This window comes from Mirounga angustirostris, unplaced genomic scaffold (assembly GCF_029215605.1).
Source record: "Mirounga angustirostris isolate CCGP_5_RB_7025 unplaced genomic scaffold, mMirAng1.0.hap1 SCAF_81, whole genome shotgun sequence".
Lineage (NCBI taxonomy): Eukaryota > Metazoa > Chordata > Mammalia > Carnivora > Phocidae > Mirounga > Mirounga angustirostris.
The window spans coordinates 152,670-173,819 of NW_026991789.1; the positions used below are offsets into that span (position 1 = coordinate 152,670).

At 40.0% G+C, this 21,150-nt stretch overlaps 1 protein-coding gene across 1 annotated transcript in view; it reads left to right on the forward strand.

Annotated features, from left to right (window-relative positions):
* LOC135363253 (uncharacterized) overlaps positions 1-18,394 on the forward strand; it is a 98,018-nt gene extending 79,624 nt beyond the window's left edge. The window contains exons 49-59 of the mRNA XM_064583889.1: positions 841-1,016; positions 2,405-2,566; positions 4,075-4,184; positions 4,715-4,904; positions 6,561-6,672; positions 7,134-7,309; positions 8,696-8,857; positions 10,372-10,481; positions 11,012-11,201; positions 12,849-12,960; positions 13,889-18,394. Coding sequence (XP_064439959.1) covers positions 841-1,016; positions 2,405-2,566; positions 4,075-4,184; positions 4,715-4,904; positions 6,561-6,672; positions 7,134-7,309; positions 8,696-8,857; positions 10,372-10,481; positions 11,012-11,201; positions 12,849-12,960; positions 13,889-14,022 — 1,634 coding nt within the window. The 3' untranslated portion in view covers positions 14,023-18,394. The remainder of the gene's footprint in view (positions 1-840; positions 1,017-2,404; positions 2,567-4,074; positions 4,185-4,714; positions 4,905-6,560; positions 6,673-7,133; positions 7,310-8,695; positions 8,858-10,371; positions 10,482-11,011; positions 11,202-12,848; positions 12,961-13,888) is intronic.
* The last annotated feature ends 2,756 nt before the right edge of the window (positions 18,395-21,150 follow it).

Below are 21,150 nucleotides of genomic sequence, written 5' to 3' on the forward strand. Positions count from 1 at the left end.
GTATATAAGATGTGCTTTGGTTGAAGCCAAAGCAAGGGGCCTTTCTTCCCCTCCCTCGTCTTTGGCTCAGGGGCTCTTGAGGCACCACAGGATTCCAGTGCCCTTTGAAACGGGTTGAAAAGAACTGGCATCATTGAGAAAAAAGGACTTGACTTGATGTCATACTACCTCTCCAGAGTGTAATTTCCTGTGCCCCCATTTACCAGCTATATTATCTTGGCCAGTTATTCCAGCTCAGCATCAGTTTATTCATCTCTAAAATGTGGATATAAATAATGTCTAAATCTTAGAATTGTGGTAAAAACTAAATAAGATGATGGATGGAATCCAAAAAAAAGCCATTAATATGACTAGGAGAAGTGCCCCTGAGACTAGAGCTAGTATGATTTGAGCCTAGCTAATCACAGCTACCTGTCAGCAGTCCACCTTAGAAGGTCGACTTTCGATTCAGAACCTGGAGACACGTATCATCAATCCCTCCATATTTCTGACATTTCTTGGTTTTATGATGCTTACCACATTGCTTTGAGGAAATCTTTAGAAAATACAAGTCATCAGGAACTAAGATGAGCCTGGGGCACATGAGTGGCTCAGTCGTTAAGCATCCGGTTTCAGCTCAGGTCATGATCCTGGGGTCCTTGGATCAAACCCCGCATCAGGCTCCCTGCTCCGAGGGAAGCCTGCTTCTCTCTCTCCCCTTCCCCCTACTTGTGTTCCCTCTCTCGCTGTCTCTCTCTCTCTGTCAAAATATAAATAAAATCTGGGAAAAAAAAGAAAAGAAAAAAGAAGGTTCAGCGTATTAAACTACAACTACTACTACTAATCTCACTTCTTCCTTAGATTACGGCCAGAAGACTGTGACACACCGTTCTTTCAGAGCCAGGGCCTTTTGTCGGGGTTGCAGCACTTGCCAGCACTACCAGTGCATAGCCCCACCTTCCGCAAAGCCAGGGCAGCTCTTTGGAGTTTCCCTCATGGATATGTGTTATAAAGACAAGCTACCCTTCCCAATTCTGGTAGGTCATCTCATTTTGGTCTTCTATAGCCCTCCTGAGGAGGGGAAACTCTGAGAGGCCACGTGTCCTCATCCAAATCTATCCCCAAATGGAGATGTCATTAGACAGCCCCTGGCTTTGGCTGAGAAGCTCTGTTACTATTATTTCAAGGTACAGAATCTGACTTAGGTCCAGCAGAATCATGAGGCACATACAACAGGAAAAGTCATTCTTCTCCATTCCACTTGTATCTTGTTTCCACAAAGACCCACCGAGACCTGTTCAGATCAGTCAAAATGGACTCTGTGTATGTGAGTCTCTGAGAGTCCACCTCATCTGCACACTCTCCCTTCATTGCCTTGCTGAACTGACATGAGTCTCAAGTCTCCTTCAGCGGAGTCTACTCAGTCTAACAACTGCAAACATCTGACACGAGCATAGACTCATCCTCTGGCAAATAGGAATCTGTTAATCCTAACAGAGTATGTCAAATGAAAGCCACAGAGTTTGGCCTGTGTTATCTGAAACTGCTGTAGTGAATTGTCAGTGTGGACATTCACTGAGTATTCGGTGTCTGTGCAAGCACTGTACGAGATGTAGGGAACGTTCTGCTAGCTATGAAGAAATGTACCATCTTAGCTAGCATGTTACCTGCTAGTTACAACCCCAGGTCCGTGCATCACAGCAAATTTAGGGGCTAGCTAGGATTATCATCCTTCACACTGCCTAACCGAATCAGAAAAGCCTCAGTACAGGATGTATGTGCCCCAGCTCACACAATAGATAAGTAGCATAATAGACTTCAGATCCGTTGGATTCCCTGAGTCCAGCCCTTATTAAGTTTCTACACAGCAGGGAGAGGACATGAAGATACAGCAAAAGACAATGAAAGACTCATGAGAAGGGAGGGTAATCAGAGAAGGAGAAGAGAGTTTCTGAGCCTGACTTTAAAAGAGGGAAGGAAATAGAACAAGTAGGAATGGAGTATACAGTCACTTAAAGAGAAATAAACAAATGGGAAATGAGTATTTCCTAAATAGACTTCCATACTTGGGGAAGAGCATCTATGTAGGGAATAATGAGAAAAAAATGCTAAAGTAGGAAACAGATGCTGATTCCCCAAAGCCCTTGAAGCGCAGAAGTTTGATTTAAAAGTGGAAACTCAATGGAAAGGAAAATCTGATTAAAAGAAGTGTTTAAAATGTTTCAGTGTATGACTGTAAAATGGATATTTAGGTCTAAACTATATAGAAAGACACTGAAAAAAAAAAAAAATCTAAAATGACTTTAGTCCTTCCCACTCTAAAACAGTGTACCCTTACATTCCCCTCCTCTTTCAAAATGGTGGCAAGCTTGTGCTCTGCGTTTGTGGATATGAGATGCCATATACTTTTCTTTTCTTCCTACAGGATATGCTTTCCTTTATTAATCAAAAAGGGCCACTCACAGAAGGCGTCTTCAGCAAATCAGCCAATATAAAATCCTGCTATGTCCTAAAGGAGAAACTAAATTCTGGAGTCAAACTGAACCCGAACAGCGAATCTGTTCATGTGGTCGCATCCGTCTTTAAGGTAGGGAAGGTTCTAGCATTATCCACACACGAATAACTGAAACTATGATTGGTGTCCTTCATCATGACTACTCAAGAACCATAACGGGCATAATGGATTAAGACCCTGACAAGCTGAAAAACGCTTGACAAAATCAAAATTTAAGGAAGCTACTTTAGAAGTTAAAAGCCCCATGTGTTAGAAATACTTTCTGTTTTCACTACACACCGCCCTCCCCACCTTGACTCCTGAAGACTCCATGCAAAATACTAATACTGAAATGACTCCTAGTCATGATAATAAATTTCAAAATTCGCACCAATACATACACACTGTTTACGCATGCAAACATCCTCACCACCCTCCTAATGAAGGCAAACTTTCCAAAAGAAATAGAACAGGGAAATAATTTAATCCATCCACCTTGGCACTTATGAACAGCTCTGAACAACACTATGTTAACGTAGTAATGACTAGAGTCTTAGAATCTCAGTCACATTTGGTCTTCCCTTGTCCCCCGTTAATGTTCGAAGATGTGATAAATAGCAAAGTCCAGAAATGACTTAGGTAACCACTCCTACACTGGGGCCATAGTGATATCCAGTAGTAATATACATAGAGGCTTCAGGAGACAGGAGAAGAATGATGATACACTAGGTAGCGAGATGAGTGTTGCCCTCTGTAAGGTGCACACATGGAATCGATTTTCTAGCAAGAGTTCGGAGGTTCTTCCCTGATTCCGTGTTATAAGCACCGACTAGGAAGAGGTTGAGCACTTGTGGGGAGAGTGCTTAGACATTTCTAAAGTTTTCTCTTCCTGAAGTTGACGGATCTTGGTGGAGAATCAGACTCTGCAACCTTGGCCTTGATAATATCATGGCAAACTAACTGGACAATTGGCCTAAACTAGAAATGGATCTATCCTCAGGACCACAGTGAGTCTGCCATTAGACTCTCGACTTTTAGACAGTTAAGAAAAGGAAGAATGAAGCAATTGTGAGAGTAGCTTTATTCCAGGGAGCACACATACCCCGAGTGAGAAGACTTAGTTCTTTCCTAATATGTGTGCAAGAGCCCACCTGTTTGTGTTTTGATTGTTTCAGGCCTTTTCTTGCTTGAATGAAGAGCTAGCACTGTGTCTAAAACAAGCAACATGGGTATGTGTATTTCTGACCAAGAAGCTAATAGGATTTAGGATGGTCTATAGCCAGACGCTGTCAGTTTGTGGTACTTTGCAAAAAAAGCACTCACAAAAAATAAGTTCCAGATGATAGTAGGGACCTTTATCTTCATTTCCACCACAGGCTAAGCTCTGCTTTTATGCCTCTAAGTTTTAGCGGGAGAAAATCCAAGCACCTGCTCCTGCGTGTGCAAGTCAATGGAGAGTCAGAGCCGAGCTCCGTGTGGGTCGCAGTTTGGGTATCTGTGAAGGAAGTGGGGGCTGAACTGAATTTTTTAACTACATATTTTCTCTGGAATATTTCCAATACATATTTTCTATTATATATATATTTTTTTATGTCCCTAAGGATTTTCTTAGAAATATCAAAGGAAGCATATTTTTATCTGATCTCTATGACAAATGGCTCGGTGTTATTGATCAAGGCAACAAAGAGGAGAAGATAACTGCAGCCCAGAGGTAATGATGCAATAATTACTCTACTCTGGTCACATCTCCAAAATACACCCAACATACTATCAGGAAAACATTGGCTTACGTTTTGCAGCTTTGCGCACTATAATCATGACCAACGCCAAAGAGTTTCCATTCTTTATGCCCACGGGGCCCAGCTTCAGAATAGAGGCATGCTTTAGGGCTATTATTGTTCTTATCTGATCTTATTAATGTGGACTCCTTGGCCGTTTTACCCCTTCTGGATCCATGCAACTTGTAGACGAAATTCCCTGGTTCAAGACACATGCAAGAGCATCAACTGCCAGGGCTATGACCTTAAAAGTCTGTCAAACATTTAACTAACCAGAGAAGTGTTTATCTGGCTCAGGAACTGAATTCAGTGCACCAATTTTGTCTACATTCATGCCTGGAACTCTGCTACAGCGGGTTGTGTGCTAGATATACAAGGATGTATCCTTTTCCCTGTCTCTGTTTTTCCAACCTCCTAAGTAGAATCACTTGCCTAATTTAAAAGTGTGTTTTTCTGACCTTAGGCTTTTAGCCCAGCTGCCAAGAGCAAATGTTGTTCTCTTGCGATACCTTTTTGGAGTGCTATACAACATCGAGCAACATTCCTCATCCAATCAGATGACAGCTTATAATTTATCCATTTGTATAGCCCCAAGCGTTCTTTACCCACCTGATTCCGACAGCATGGAATTGGAAGACAACTTGATAAAAAAGGTAATGAGAGCTCTCATTTTTGTCCCCCAGGGGGTACAATCCCTACTTTGACCCGGACATGTGCAGTAGTAACTCTGACAGATGGAACTTTGTGAAGTGCACATTTTCATTAGGCCCCTGTGGAGTGGCAGAGTTCTTTATGCTACTCTGGCAGGGTCTGGGAAGGGGTGTCATTAAATGGGAAACTCGGAGCAGTCGAGTCACTTCTTCCCCCTCCAGGAGACTAAACACTAGACTGACTAAACGAGAGAGAGAAGAGTCATGTGATACGATAGAAAAGAACCTGGGCTTTGGAGCTTCACTAGTCAAGGTTCAACTCTCAGCCTAATCCCTGAGGGACTCGTAACCTTGGGCAAAGCCATGGTTTCCTCACTACACAATGGCGACAACAGCCAGCTCCTCCGGTCATCACTGGCACATCCTGGGTGGCTTGGGCAATATGAGCCCCCATGGCTGCAAACACACTGGCCTTCCTCTGCCAATTGTGGCTCATCTAGAAAAGTACTCGGCTACTATTTCACCTCTGCTATGTCAACAGAAACCAGCAAGAGATTCCAGAATATCCTAATAAGATGACAGGTCTTCCCCAAGCTCACCCAGAGAGAGCCAGCATGAGGCAGCGCAAGGCGTGAGAAGGGACTGAAGTTAGACAGACAGATACGTTTTCTCTCCAGCTGTGTGGGTTTTCCCTCACAACCCCACCAAATTCTCTGCTTCCCAACTTTAAGATACTTCTTCATTTAAGAAATGGTTTTCTTAAGTTTTTGTTCATACTTTATTAAGTTTCATAAGATGGTATACATCAGTTACAGCTCAATAAAACTGGAAACAAAATTTAAAAGCAAAAAATAAGTAAACTTTAATAAGGTAGGCTACTTTGAAAATTATCCTAGTTTTATTTATTTTTTGATACGTATTTATTTGAGAGAGGGAAAGAGAGAGCGTGAGCGGGGCAGGGGCAGAAGAAGAGGGAGAGGGAGAGGGAGAGGGAGAAGCCCAAGCCAATTCCCCGCTGAGCACGGAGCCCAAAGTTGGCTCAATGTGGGGCTGGATCTCACCACCATGAGATTGTGATCTGCGCCGAAATCAAGAGTCAGACGCCCAACTGAGGGGCCCCGAAATTTATCCTAGGCTTAAAGACGTAACCACTGATCCCAAAATGTTAGCTCTTAAACTAGGCCACGCATCATAACTTTAGCCCACGGATGAGCAGTATTTTAAAATGTGTACCCAAAGTACACGGGAAAGTATCACTCTTTCTAAGTTTTTTCTGAGAGAACTCTGGTTTCTATGTGTTTTTGGGGGTTTTTTGGTTTTTTTTTTAAACTTTTATTTATTTACTTGACTGAGAGGGACACAGCGAGAGAGGGAACATAAGCAGGCGGAGTGGGAGAGGGAGAAGCAGGCTTCCCGCTGAGCAGGGAGCCCGATGTAGGGCTGATCCCAGCACCCTGGGATTATGACCTGAGCCGAACGCAGACGCTTAACCGACTGAGCCACCCAGGCGCCCCTGGTTTCTACATATTTTTATCAACTCTAAATTTTTCTGAGAAGTCCTTCACATTTTTTCTTAGATCCAAGGTCTGTATCCAAAATGTGATTTATAACTATGCCCTATGGAAAAGAGCACACCATTCTTGTCTTTTTGTGTTACAGATTTGTCTTGTACAATTTCTCATTGAAAATTGCCTCAGGATATTTGGAGAAGACATCACTTCCCTCTTGGGCGAGAACTCAATGAGTCGTGGTAACAGCGAGAAGGCTGCAGGTACCGGGAGTAATTTAATTCGCTTTAGTGAGAAGCAGACAGCAAGGTTGCCAGGGGTCATGGGAGATGCTTAGACAGAGCTGTTCTGGAGCCCAGAGCATCGCCAGGGCAAGGATTTCCATGTGCTCCTTCTCCCGAAGGCTGGCTCACAGGTCAAGGGAGGTTCCACACTGTTGTGAGACCAAAGAAAGGATAAGATGAGGTGTCTGACTTCAAGAAGTTTCTAGTGTAGATCATAAGGGCATTAGGACTCATCATGGTATGCTACAGTGTTTGGGAATTTTTTCTAACAAGCCTAGTTCTCCCTGTCCCCCTCCCCCTTCTTGTGTTCCCTCTCTTGCTGTCTCTCTCCCTCTGTCAAAATATAAATTAAATCTGTAAAAAAAAAAAAAAAAAGGAAAAAGAAGGTTCAGCGTATTAAACAACAACTACTACTACTAGTACTCTCTCTTCTTCCTTAGACTCCAGCCGGAAGACTGTGACAAGCCATTCTTTCAGTGACAGGGCCTTTTGGTGGGGCTCCAGAACTTGCCAGCACAACCAGTGCACAGCCCCACCTTCCGCAAAGCCAGGACAGCTCTTTGGAGTTTCCCTCATGGATGTGTGTGATAAAGACAACTTGCCCTTTCCAATTCTGGTAGGTCATCTCCTTTTGGTCTTTTAAAGCCCTCCTGAGGAGGGGAAACTCTGAAAGGCCAAGTGTCCTCATCCAAATCTATCCCTAAATGGAGAAGTCATTACATAGTCCCTGGCTTTGGCAGAGAAGCTCTGTTACTGTTATTTCAAGGAACAGAATCTTAGTTCCAGCAGACTCATGAGGCAAATACAAAAGGAAAAGACATTCTTGTCCATTCCACTTGTGTCTTGTTTCCACAAAGACCCACCGAGGCCTGTTCAGATCAGTCAAAATGGACTCTGTGTCTGTGAGTCTCTGAGAGTCCACCTCATCTTCACACTCTCCCTTCATTGCCTTCCTGCACTCACATGAGTCTCAAGTCTCCTTCAGCGGAGTCTACTCTGTCTAACAACTGCAAACATCTGACACGAGCATAGACTCATCCTCTGGCAAATAGGATTCTGTTAATCCTAACAGAGTATATCAAATGAAAGCCACAGAGTTTGGCCTGTGTTATCTGGAACTGCTGTAGTGAATTGTCAGTGTGGACATTCACTGAGTATTCGGTGTCTCTGCAAGCACTGTACGGTATGTAGGGAACGTTCTGCTAGACATGAAGAAATGTATCATCTTAGCTAGCATGTTACCTGCTAGCTACTACCCCAGGTCCTTGCATCACAGCAAATTTAGGGGCTAGCTAGGATTATCATCCTCCGCACTGCCTAAATGAATCAGAAAAGCCTCAGTACAGGATGTATGTGCCCCAGCTCACACAATAGATAAGTAGTATAATAGACTTCAGATCCGTTGGATTCCCTGAGTCCAGCCCTTATTAAGATTCTACACAGCAGGGAGAAGTCATGAAGATACAGCAAAAGACAATGAAAGACTCATGAGAAGTGAGGGTAATCAGAGAAGGAGAAGAGAGTTTCTGAGCCTGACTTTAAAAGAGGGAAGGAAATAGAACAAGTGGGAAAGGAGTATACAGTCACTTAAAGAGAAATAAACAAATGGGAAATGAGTATTTCCTAAATAGACTTCCATACTTGGGGAAGAGCATCTATGTAGGGAATAATGAGAAAAAAATGCTAAAGTAGGAAACAGATGCTGATTCCCCAAAGGCCTTGAAGTGGAGAAGTTTAATTTAAAAGTGGAAACTCAATGGAAAGGAAAATCTGATTAAAAGAAGTGTTTAAAATGTTTCAGTGTATGACTGTAAAATGGATATTTCGGTTGAAAGTATATAGAAAAACACTGAAAAAAAAAAAAACAATCTAAATTGACTTTAGTCCTTCCAGCTCAAAAACAGTGTACCATCACATTCCCGTGCTCTTTCAAAATGGAGGCAAGCTTGTGCTCTGCGTTTGTGGATAAGAGATGCCGTATACTTTTCTTTTCTTCCTACAGGATATGCTTTCCTTTATTAATCAAAAAGGGCCACTCACAGAAGGCGTCTTCAGCAAATCAGCCAATATAAAATCATGCAGAGTCCTAAAGGAAAAACTAAATTCTGGGGTCAAAGTGAACCCGTACAGCGAATCTGTTCATGTGGTCGCATCCGTCTTCAAGGTAGGGAAGGTTCTAGCATTATCCACATATGAGTAACTGAAGCTATGAATGGTGTCCTTCATCATGACTGCTTAAGAATCGTATTGGGCTTAATAGATTAAGAACCAAACAAGCTGAAAAACGCTTGACAAAATCAAAATTTAAGGAAGCTACTTTAGGAGTTAAAAGCCCCATATGTTAGAAATACTTTCTGTTTTCACTACACACCGCCCTCCCCACCTTCACTCCTGAAGACTCCATGCAAAATACTAATACTGAAATGACTACTAGTCATGATAATAAATTTCAAAATACACACTGACACAAACACACTGTTTAACGAAGCAGACATCCTCACCACCCTCCTAATGAAGGCAAACTTTCCAAAAGAAATAGAGCAGGGAAAAAATTTAATCCATCCACCTTGGCACTAATTAACAGCTCTGAACAACCCTATGTTAATGTAGTAATGACTACAGTCTTAGAATCTCAGTCACATTTGGTCTTCCCTTGTCCCCCGTTAATGTTCGAAGATGTGATAAATAGCAAAGTCCAGAAATGACTTAGGTAACCACTCCTACACTGGGGTGATAGTGATATCCACTAGTAATATACATTTAGGCATTAGGAGACAGGAGAAGAATGATGATACACTAGGTAGCAAGATGAGCGTTGCCCTCTGTAAGGTGCACACATAGAATTGATTTTCTAGCAAGAGTTAGGAGGTTCCTTCCTCATTCTGTGTTATCAGCATCGACTAGGAAGAGGGTGAGCACTTGTGGGTATGGTGCTTAGACGTTTCTAAAGTTTTCTCTTCCTGAAGTTGACGGATCTTGGTGGAGAATCAGACTCTGCAACCTTGGCCTTGATAATATCATGGCAAACTAACTGGACAATTGGCCTAAACTAGAAATGAATCTATCCTCAGGACCACAGTGAGTCTGCCATTAGACTCTCAACTTTTAGACAGTTAAGAAAAGGAAGAATGAAGCAATTGTGAGAGTAGCTTTCTTCCAGGGAGCACACATACCCTGAGTGAGAAGACCTAGTTCTTTCCTAATATGTGTGCAAGAGCCCACCTGTTTGTGTTTTGATTGTTTCAGGCCTTTTCTTGCTAGAATGAAGAGCTAGCACTGTGTCTAAAACAAGCAACATGGGTATGTGTATTTCTGGCCAAGAAGCTAATAGGATTTAGGATGGTCTATAGCCAGACGCTGTCAGTTTGTGGTACTTTGCAAAAAAAGCACTCACAAAAAATAAGTTCCAGATGATAGAAGGGAGCTTTATCTTCATTTCCACCACAGCGTAAGCTCTGCTTTTATGCCTCTAAGTTTTAGTGGGAGAAAATCCAAGCACCTGCTCCTGCGTGTGCAAGTCAATGGAGAGTCAGAGCCGAGCTCCGTGTGGGTCGCAGTTTGGGTATCTGTGAAGGAAGTGGGGGCTGAACTGAATTTTTAAACTACATATTTTCTCTGGAATATTTCCAATAAATATTTTGTATAATATATATACATATTTTTTTTTATCTCCATAAGAACTTTCTTAGAAATATCCAAGGAAGTATATTTTTGTCTGATCTCTATGACAAATGGCTCGGTGTTATTGATCAAGGCAACAAAGAGGAGAAGATAACTGCAGCCCAGAGGTAATGATGCAATAATTACTCTACTCTTGTCACATCTCCAAAATACAGCCAACATACTATCAGGAAAACATTGGCTTACGTTTTGCAGCTTTGCCCACTAAAATCATGACCAACGCCAAAGAATTTCAATTCTTCACACCCATGAGTTCCAGCTTCAGAATAGAGGCACGCTTTAGAGCTATGATTGTTCTTCTCCTGATCTTATTAATGTGGACTCATTGGCCATTTTACACCTTCTGGATCCATGAACTGGTAGACGAAATCCACTGGTCCAAGACAGATGGTAGAGCACTGCCTACCAGGGCTATGACCTTAAAAGTCTGTCAGACATTTAACTAACCAGAGAAGTGTTTATCTGGCTCAGGAACTGAATTCAGTGCACCAATTTTGTCTACATTCATGCCTGGAACTCTGCTACAGCGGGTTGTGTGCTAGATATACAAGGATGTATCCTGTTCCCTGTCTCTGTTTTTCCAACCTCCTAAGTGGAATCACTTGCCTAATTTAAAAGTGTGTTTTTCTGACCTTAGGCTTTTAGCCCAGCTGCCAAGAGCAAATGTTGTTCTCTTGCGATACCTTTTTGGAGTGCTATACAACATCGAGCAACATTCCTCATCCAATCAGATGACAGCTTATAATTTATCCGTTTGTATAGCCCCAAGCGTTCTTTACCCACCTGATTCCGACAGCATGGAATTGGAAGACAACTTGATAAAAAAGGTAATGAGAGCTCTCATTTTTGTCCCCCAGGGGGTAGAATCCCTACTTTGAACCGGACATGTGCAGTAGTAACTCTGACGGATGGAACTTTGTGAAGTGCACATTTTCATTAGGCCCCTGTGGAGTGGCAGAGTTCTTTATCCTACTCTGGCGGGGTTTGCGAAGGGTTGTTGTTAAACGGGAATCACGGAGCAGTCGAGTCACTTCTTCCCCCTCCAGGAGACTAAACACTAGACTGACTAACCGAGAGAGAGAAGAGTCATGTGATACGATAGAAAAGAACCTGGGCTTTGGAGCTTCACTAGTCAAGGTTCAACTCTCAGCCTAATCCCTGAGGGACTCTTAACCTTGGGCAAAGCCATGGTTTCCTCACTACACAATGGCGACAACAGCCAGCTCCTCTGGTCATCACTGGCACATCCTGGGTGGCTTGGGCAATATGAGCACCCATGGCTGCAAACACATTGGCCTTCTTCTGCCAATTGTGGCTCATCTAGAAAAGTACTCGGCTACTATTTCACCTCTGCTACGTCTTATGGAAACTAGCAAGAGATTCCAGAATATCCTAATAAGATGACAGGTCTTCCCCAAGCTCACACAGAGAGAGCCAGTATGAGGCAAAGCAATGCGTGAGAAGGGACTGAAGTTAGACAGACAGATACGTTTTCTCTTCAGCTGTCTGGGTTTTCCTTCACAACCCCACCAAAATCTCTGCTTCCCAACTTTAAGATACTTCTTCATTTAAGAAATGGTTTTCTTAAGTTTTTGTTCATACTTTATAAAGTTTCATAAGATGGTATACATCAGTTACAACTCAATAAAACTGGAAACAAAATTTAAAAGCAAAAAATAAGTAAACTTTAATAAGGTAGGCTACTTTGAAAATTATCCTAGTTTTATTTATTTTTTGATACGTATTTATTTGAGAGAGAGAAAGAGAGAGCGTGAGCGGTGCAGGGGCAGAAGAAGAGGGAGAGGGAGAGGGAGAAGCCCAAGCCGATTCCCTGCTGAGCACAGAGCTCAAAGTTGGCTCCATGTGGGGCTGGATCTCACCACCATGAGATTGTGATCTGAGCCGAAATCAAGAGTCAGACGCTCAACTGAGGGGCCCCGAAATTTATCCTAGGCTTAAAGACGTTACCACTGATCCCAAAATGTTAGCTATTAAACTAGGCCACGCATTATAACTTTAGCGCACGGATGAGCAGTATTTTAAAATGTGTACCCAAAGTACACGGGAAAGTATCACTCTTTCTAAGTTATTTCTGAGAGAACTCTGGTTTCTATGTGTTTTTGTTTTTTTGGTTTTTTCTTAAGCTTTTATTTATGTACTTGACAGAGAGAGACACAGCGAGAGAGGGAACACAAGCTGGGGGAGTGGGAGAGGGAGAAGCAGGCTTCCCGCTGAGCAGGGAGCCTGATGTAAGGCTGATCCCAGCACCCTGGTATCATGACCTGAGCCAAAGGCAGATGCTTTACTGACGGAGCCACCCAGGTGCCCCTGGTTTCTACGTATTTTTATCAAGTCTGAATTTTACTGGGAAGTCCTTCACATTTTTTCTTAGATCCAAGGTGTATATACAAAATGTGATTTATAACTATGCCCTATGGAAAAGAGCACACCATTTTTGTCTTTTTGTGTTATAGATTTGTCTTGTACAATTTCTCATTGAAAATTGCCTCAGGATATTTGGAGAAGACATCACTTCCCTCTTCGGGGAGAACTCAATGAGTCGTGGTAACAGCGAGAAGGCTGCAGGTACTGGGAGTAATTTAATTGGCTTTAGTGAGAAGCAGACAGCAAGGTTGCCAGGGGTCATGGGAGATGCTTAGACAGAGCTGTTCTGGAGCCCAGAGCATCGCCACGGCAAGGATTTCCATGTGCTCCTTCTCCCGAAGGCTGGCTCACAGGTCAAGGGAGGTTCCACACTGTTGTAGACCAAAGAAAGGATAAGATGAGGTCTCTGACTTCAAGAAGTTTCTAGTGTAGATCATAAGGGCATTAGGACTCATCATGGTATGCTACAGTGTTTGGGAATTTCTCTATCAAAATTTGAATTGGTGCCATATATATATGTCATATCATACATATATGTTTAGTTTTATATAATATATAATTAGAAATTTAGAATATCTAATTATTAAACACAATATATATACTTATGTATATTAGATGTGCTCTGGTTGAAGCCAGAGCAAGTGGCCTTTCTTCCCCTCCCTCCTCTTTTGGCTCAGAGTCTCTTGAGGCACCACAGGATTCCAGTGCCCTTTGAACTGGGTTGAAAAGAACTGGCATCAGTTCTTTCTCTCTAAAATTGTTGGTTAAAAATATTGTCTAAATCTTAGAATTGTTGTAAAGATTAAATAAGGTGATGGAAAAAAATAAATTTCAAAAAAGCCATTAATAAGACTAGGAGAAGTGCCCCTGAGACTAGAGCTAGTATATTTGAGCCTAGCTAATCACAGCTAACTCGTAGCAGTCCACCTTATAATAGACTTTCGATTCAGAACTTGGAGACACATCTCATCAATCCCTCTATATTTTTGACATTTCTTGGTTTTATGACGTTTTTCTCATTGCTTTGAGGAAATCTTTAGGATAATACATGTCATCAGGAATTAAGATAAATCTAGTGTAGTGTCTGAGAATATGCTTATATAAGACAACTGTTTATTTTTCATTTCAGTAGTGTCAGGAAATCCACCTCTTGAATCCAAGCCAGTGAGAGTGAGAGTGATTTACAAAAAGGCACAACTGCAGAATGATACGAAGACCCCATCTGGCATGGTTCCACCCAGCTACCTGTCTACAGTTTTCTAAGTCACTGAAGGCTACCATCCCCATAATGACACTTGACTCTTCCGTTTTCTTTAGTTCCTATAAAATAGAAAATAAAATGAACTGTTTTTCCAATGAATGAAAAATGAGCCCCTTCCAAGGAACTTGCTCATCCCATTTGAATTTTTCTTGCCTCATCTCATATTATCCATATTGAGGAAATCTTCCCACAAAGTATCTCCTCTGTCTTTGATACCTACCATCTCATATTATGTACTTTGTTGCATTTAAGTGTATTGCATATTTTTATACTGATGCAATAAAAATAATTCCATCACTCAGTGGGTTAGACAACCATTTTACTTGTTTATGATTCATATCAACACTTCAGTGGAGGCTCATCTGAGCAGTTCTGGTCTCAGCTGAGGTCACTTGAGCACCTGCAGTCAGCTGGCAGCTCATCTGGAGCTAACCTAGGAGTCTGTTTATTGGTGTTGGCTCTCAGCTGGTCCCCATGTCTTCAACGAGCTAGCCTGTCCTTCTGTATGTGGTGGAGGAAGAGTTGCCAGAAGCAAGAAAGGCTTTTCAAGAGTTAATGTGGGAGAGGACTGTGCAAAGCACCATGCCAAAGACAGTGATTTACAAGACAAGGAGGCATTCATTATTTATTAAGACCACACATGATAATCAAAACTCAAGGCAGCACCACTACTACACATATCCTTTTTTTTTTTTTTTTAAAGATTTTTTATTTATTTATCTGAGAGAGAGAATGGGAGACAGAGAGCATGAGAGGGGGAGGATCAGAGGGAGAAGCAGACTCCCCGCTGAGCAGGGAGTCCGATGCCGGACTTGATCCCGGGACTCCAGGATCATGGCCTGAGCCGAAGGCAGTTGCTTAACCAACTGAGCCACCCAGGCGCCCCTACACATATCCTTTTATTCATCGGCTTTTAATCCTCAGTGGATTATAATCAGCATTTCCTAAAAGGCATTCAAAGTGTGGTAGGAAGTATCTTTGAAATAATAACTGATTTTTTACCTCAGGTATTCTTTGCCTCTATCCTTGTTCCGGTCTTAAGCTGTCTTACGGACAACTAAATCACTTCCTCAGGGAATAGAAGCTATAGGAGAACATGAGGAAAAGGGAGCCCTTTGTTGCTTATGAGTTTTAAAAATTTAGCTTTCTAGGAAACAAAACTCACTCGTGGCATAGAGTAGATTTAGGTGGAAATCTCATGGGAAAAGCCCAAAATCATTAGGTACATGGGACATCTGCCCCTTTTCCTGGATAGAAGCCAAAAGAAAGCAGGAAGGCCTCACAGAATAGCGAACTGACTTGTCTAAGAAAGACGGGGCCCCTGTGGGTCCACATAGAGTTTCTTATACCTCAGCATGGAACAGATCAGTAAGAAAAGTATTCCCATCAATTCCAGAATAGTATGGAAGAAATACAGAGAGCCACCAGGTTTGAAAGACATGTCTCAACAACAGTAGTACTGACCAATTCCCCAGGACCAGAGAACAGTGAGGACATCTCAGCAGATGCTAGTATACATCAATGACCCAAAGCAGCAGATAAGTGCCACCTCGCCATTTCATAGCCTTCTAACTCCCTGGCACTAGAAGACTCCGGAACATAGACACACTCCTGGGGGAAATTAAGAGATCCTGAATTTCTACCAATCTGGGAACAGAGAATCAAACTAGACACCAAGCGAGCTATTTAAAAACACAGAATTGGACATTTATTACATATGTCAATGTATAGATTGAGGTTGGTATCAATATATATAGAATATATGATCCAAGCAGTTTTCCTAGAAAGGGTTCCCTGGTCAAATAGGTTAGGGAAATTCTATATTTTCCTTTTGAAGTCAAATGCTCCAGTTTTTTCCACATTTATTTGACATTACTTGGCCCTTTTGGAGTAACCCCATTAATTAATGATCCTGGGAACATACATTAATAAACATTGCTCTGAATTTATTTCTTCTTAACTCACAGATTTTACCATTTCACTCACCTGCTAAGAAGCCATCAATAGATCTTTGAATTTTTTTTTTTTTCAGAAAAAAATGTCCTTTTTTAGATCCTCCACAATGCAACCTGCTCTACTAATCGATTTTGTCTTCACTCTTTCCCATTGTAGATCCTTTGCTTTAGCTAGGTCAGAAATGTTACTGGTCCCTGAATAAGTCACACTCACTTTTCTAACTATAATTCTCACCTCTCCTTGGTCTCTACGTTTCCACCCACTAACTAGGTAGCCATCTGGGTTCTCCACTCCCAGAATTTCACAAAGCCTTCCTGATCTCAAATTAATTGTTCTTTACATGAGCACTTGCCCCTACTAGCCATTGGCTCCTATGCTGCTTTGCACCGTCGGGAATTATGCCAGTGTGTTCATACATTATTCAGCAAATCCAAATTCCTGTGGTAAACAACTGTATCTTGTGTTAGTTTTATATTACTTTTAATGCCTGGCTAAATTTCTACTCAAAAAAATATGAATGAATATGTTCAATTTTCGAAGGGTGTAGAGATTTTATACATATTGGTAGCAACTGCAAGTTTTTAAAACTGAAGAGGTAGAATACAGCACATATGGAATTTCAATGGGTGGCAATAAGACATCATCAGTTTGACCAATTTTTTTAGATATGACTTCACAGCCTTATTCACAAGTTCTGGGATATACTATTTTTATTCATTATGTAAAAAATCTGATATCGGTGTGATGCATTTGGGAATAATTGCATTTTTGTATTAAATTTCTTCTAAATATCAACAATCCAGAATAAAAGGGGCAAAAAAAACATGGCTGGGCAATGCATCTGTGAGTTTTTAAGCCAAGGAAGATATTAAAAAAAAAAAAATTGAAAAGAAGAGGAGCTAGAAATACCAGAAGGTAAAGAAAAGCTGAAATTGAACTTATTTGTCAATGGCAACTCAAGAGTTTCCTGACCTAGGAAAATGGTTAATAAATGTTAGTATTTCCTTCAGGAGACTCAAGCATAATGTCTCCTTGAGAATAACAATTTATTTCTTAAATTTGAGGAAAAGATCCTAGGAACTCTGATAAACTGTAAAAGAACTTAATTGCCTAATCTAGAATGAATAAAAGACAATTAGACATTCTGATATTGGCCTTTACCGTACCTGGGAGTAAGATGTGTGTAGTCATCAGTCAATCTGCACTTAGTGATGTAGTTAAGGTTAAACATCTCCAGAAGTAAAATAAAGGTACTTAGAATGACTCTCCTATTTTATTCCAGAAAGAAAGCGACTCACAGGCTACCAATATCAGCAAATTAATATCATGGATGGTTGGGATTAATTACCATGATAAATTAAGTGGGATATATATATAATCACTCAATGTTTATTCCACAAAAACAACATGTAAGAATTTGGTGAATGGAATATATATTAGTACAAGAAGCCACTTCTTTTCAGAGAGCACTGAACGATGCCTTTTATATTTTTCTGTAATTCTTTCTATGCTAGCCGAATGGGCCAGTAATACTCTGAAGATTTATAGTGGATGGTGACTCTATTTTCCAGTTTTGTTTTGTTTTACTTACCCACAACATAACTGGTGCTAAGAAAAAATTGGCTTCCTTATGGTCCTGGGCCTAAATGTCAGTATTAATTTAGTTGGCTTAATATTTAAAAAATGGTATCATTCCTTTGTCAAATAAACAACTAGAAAACCAAACTGTCAAAGGAAAGTTATAATTTCCTAAAATGGAAAAAGAGAAACTGCTTTGTAAGAATGGGAGTTTTTCCAAAATGTAAAAATATAAAACTAGTTGGGAAAGAAAAAACAAAACAACACCGTCTTCAGGATAGTGATTACCTCTGTGGAAGGAAAGAATGGGATTGAGTAAAGGGGGAAAAAAGAAACCTCAAGCACACATATATTAATTTAATTTCTTGAAAGATTTAAAAATGCTAACATTTCACCATGTGCTTCACACTTCTTAAGAAAATGTTAGAGGTGACTTTATTACATAAATATCCACAACATACCCATGTATACACACACACACACAATTTGTATATATAAACATACAAAACATTGTTAAATGAATAAGTAAACTACAGAAATTCTTATCATTCAGCAATTTTATCTTTTTACCATAGGTTTTGTGATTCCTCTGTATGGATGACCTGGTTCACTCCGTCTAGTATTCCATTATATGATAATGCATTTATGTGTGTACACATCTACCTTGATCAAACTTTCTAGAGGCTTGCCTAGTTTATTAGCTTTCAAAGAAATAGATTTTAAAAATCATCTCCATTAATGTTTTTTCCTAGGTTATTAATTTGTGTTTTGCTTTTACCATTCTATTGCTTCAACTTTCTTACTGTTTTCACTTCTTCATCTAGCTTCTTGGATTAAATGCTAGCTCATTTAAATTTAGTAAATATATTTAATAAGACTATTCATAACTTCTAAGTACTGCTTTATCTATATCTCACAAATTTTTCATATTTTAGTTTGTTGATAAAACCATTACAGTTTATGATTCTCTTTGTGAAGTATTTTTTCACTTACTCATTGTTTAAGCTTTTGTTTTTTTCAGATTTTCTAACCTATAGGATTTTAATTACTAGTGGTAGTAGTTAATTTCTAAATAAATTACATAGTAATTAGATAATATGGTTTGAATAACTATGACTTTTTGTGACTGAGAGTATACAGTTAATTTTATACATATCTAATGTGTTGCATGCATGCTTTAGGAGAATGTGTATCCTCTGTTGTGTTGTCTTTTGGGTGCAGGCATATGTAAATTCACAATTATGTCCTATGCGCTCCTCAGATTCTCTGTATATTCTCCAAATATGTGGTTTCTGAAAGAGGTGTTAAATTTTGCCATTATGCTTACATGAGCTTTTCAATTTTATTTTGTAATTCTGAATTTTTGTAGTTGTTGGCTTTTGGTGTTTTATTGTTTAACTCTATATTGTTAGGCAAATACAAATTTATCACTTCTATAGCCTTTTCATGAAGTATAGCTTATTTGCTTTATTCACATTAATGTGTTGACTTCATATTCTATTTTGACAGATATTGTTGCACCAGCTCTTTTTTGGTTCATATATGCTTAGTGTATTTCTTTTTTTTCCTTTTTATATTTTCTGTTTCAGAGTGTGTTTGTGTGCATGTGTGTATAGCAGTGTGCCTTATAAGCAGCATATAACTGATTTTTTTTATATCCATGCTGATAATTTCTGATTTTTAATAGAGTGATTTAATCTATTTACATTTATTGTCGTTACAATGTACTTTGAGTTACACTGACCACCTTATTTTGTATTTTTCTTTCATCAGAGATTTCTCCTGGTTTCTTTTCTCTTCCTTTCCTAATTTTTATGTGTGTACACATCTACCTTGATCAAACTTTCTAGAGGCTTGCCTAGTTTATTCATGCAGGCTAATTTTTGTTGGATTGATAATTAAAGTTTAGTATTTTCTCTATCAATTTTTATTTATATATATTAAAATTTCTCAGCTATTATATCTTTGACTAATTTGCTGCACTATCCCTCTATTATCTTTTACTAGAATCCACTAAAATTTTATGAAACGGTGATTCTCAAAGAACACTCCATATAAACAACTCTTTCAATTTTTCTCTTTATACTGCATCCTGAGTAAAATTCTCAGTTCATTCTTCCAGTTTATTAATTCTTTAACTTTGGACATTCTAGAGTTAATTCTTTTAGTTTCATGTCTTTTTTTCACGCCTATATGTTTTCTGGGATTACTAATCAGATCTTTTTCCTATTCATATAATTTTATATTTTTTCAATAAAGATCATTTCAGGGGCGCCTGGGTGGCTCACCGGGCTGAGGATACAATTCTTGATTTTGGCTCAGGTCATGATCTCAGGATCCTGAGATGTATCCCCGACTGAGGCTCCCCGCTCAGCAGGTAGTCTGCTTGAGATTCTCTCTCTCTCCCTCTGCTCCTCCCTGGCTCTCTCTCACTCGTGGGCTCTCTCTCTCAAATAAATAAATAAATAAATAAATAAATAAATAAATAAATAAATAATCTTTAAAAAAAAACCAACACATCATTTCATTCATTTTCCTCTCTGATTTTGGTACCAAGAAGTAGGATGCTGCTGTGACAAATACCTAAAAATGTCAAAGCAGCTTTAGAATTGGGGAAGGGGTAGAGGTTGGAGGAGTTTTGAGGGGCATGCTGGGAAAAGCCCACATTGCTGTGAAGGGACTGTTGGTAGAAATAATAGATGTTGAAGGTGATTCTGGTAAGTGTTCAGAAATAAAAGCGAGAGCTTCAGGGATAGACTCTATCTTCTTAGAGAGTATGTAACTAATCAGAAACAGAATGTTAGAAATATGGATGTTGAACATCTTTCTGGTGAGATCTCAGATGGAAATGAAGAACATGCTGTTGGAAACTGTAAGAAAGGAGATCCTTGTTATGAAATAGCAAAGAACTTGGCTAAACTAGTGTTCTAGTGTTTTCTGGAAGGTTGAACTTGCAAGCTATAAGATTGGGTATTTACCTGAGGAGATTTCTCAGGGAAGTTTTAAAGGAGTTTGTTTCTTCCTGATTGCTCATAGTAAAATGCAAGAAGAGAGAAATGAGTTGAGGCAGGTATTAAGCAAAAGGAAATCAGGACTTGAAGATGTGGAAAATTCTCAAGTTTTCCAAAATCAGTTTGTCATTTCTACTCTAACACATGTGCTCATGCTGTTGCTGCCCCTAGATGGTTCCTCCTGTTCTCTTCCTGTCCAAATCCAACCTATAGAGTGTCAGCTTCCCAACAAAGTCTGTCTTGATTTGTTCAGTCATGTTGGCATTTTCTCTTGTGAATTTCTATAGCCTTGTAATCATTTTCGTGTAATGTTTGTGACAGGTAGTCTTTAAGGCACATCTTTTTTTTTTTTTTTAATTTTACATTTTCTGAAACTGAAGTACCCCCCTGTCTGTGTATATATGTTGTTTTTTTTTTTTTCAGCAATTCTCTGTCCACCCTCAAATGCTTTTAAATGGATAACACATGCATAATCCATGAGTTCTAGAAAATGAGGAAGTAGGAAACTTGACTTCGCAATTGTTCTCAGGTGGTCCTCCATGGCACCTTCCGGAGCCACCAAGAGCAGGGCTAACCCAGTGGGAA